Source organism: Antrostomus carolinensis, unplaced genomic scaffold, assembly GCF_000700745.2.
Source record: "Antrostomus carolinensis isolate BGI_N321 unplaced genomic scaffold, ASM70074v2 scaffold11837, whole genome shotgun sequence".
In the NCBI taxonomy this organism is placed as follows: domain Eukaryota; kingdom Metazoa; phylum Chordata; class Aves; order Caprimulgiformes; family Caprimulgidae; genus Antrostomus; species Antrostomus carolinensis.
Window position 1 is genome coordinate 39,771 of NW_010325527.1, and position 757 is coordinate 40,527.

Below are 757 nucleotides of genomic sequence, written 5' to 3' on the forward strand. Positions count from 1 at the left end.
GCCCCGCACCGGCAACAAGACTTTTCAAACAAAACCACCATCCTCTCCAGTGTGCAAGCACACAGGGGAAGGGAATATTAACTACACCTCTGCTAACGAAACACCCAGAACCTGGCGAGAGGTAGTAAAAGGGAAAAGCAGAGGAGGGAGCACGGCATCGTTATGCAACCGCGTTATCTAACGACCACGGAGACACCCTAGAGGGGCTTTTTGTTTGCAGAGGGAAGGATAAAGAAATGCCACCAATATCTGAGTCACTGGTTCACCAAGAGGCTCTGAAGTTATTTTCAGATGGAAACTTTTCTAGTTTCACATGATAATTTGGGAGGACTGGCTAATTCCCTGGCTCCACCCACCGCCTTGTAACACAGCTCCCTGCTGCTCTTGCATATATAGATAGGTATGGCCCTACAACTGGGTGCAGACAGAAGAGCCTGGAGACAGAGGAAACCTAAACTTTCTTCCTTCTTAGCTGCCCTCCACCCTCTCCCACCATGAAGAAGGAAATATTAACCCTGGCCTTCGCTCGATCCGTCTTTGTTGAGTTCATCTCCACCCTCATCTTCGTCTTCATCGGCCTCGGCTCAGCCCTGAAGTGGCCGTCCGCCCTCCCCAGCATCCTTCAGATCTCACTGGCATTCGGCTTGGCCATCGCTACGCTGGTGCAGGCATTTGGCCACATCAGTGGTGCCCACATCAACCCGGCAGTGACCATCGCCTTCTTTGTCGGGAACCAGATCTCCTTCCTCCGGACGCT

The 757-nt window shown here is 52.2% G+C and overlaps 1 protein-coding gene across 1 annotated transcript in view; it reads left to right on the top strand.

Moving 5' to 3' along the window:
* The first annotated feature begins 436 nt into the window (after positions 1 to 436).
* LOC104527519 (aquaporin-5) overlaps positions 437 to 757 on the top strand; it is a 3,120-nt gene continuing 2,799 nt past the window's right edge. Inside the window, 1 exon segment of the mRNA XM_010171257.2 lies at positions 437 to 756. Coding sequence (XP_010169559.1) covers positions 495 to 756 — 262 coding nt within the window. The 5' untranslated portion in view covers positions 437 to 494.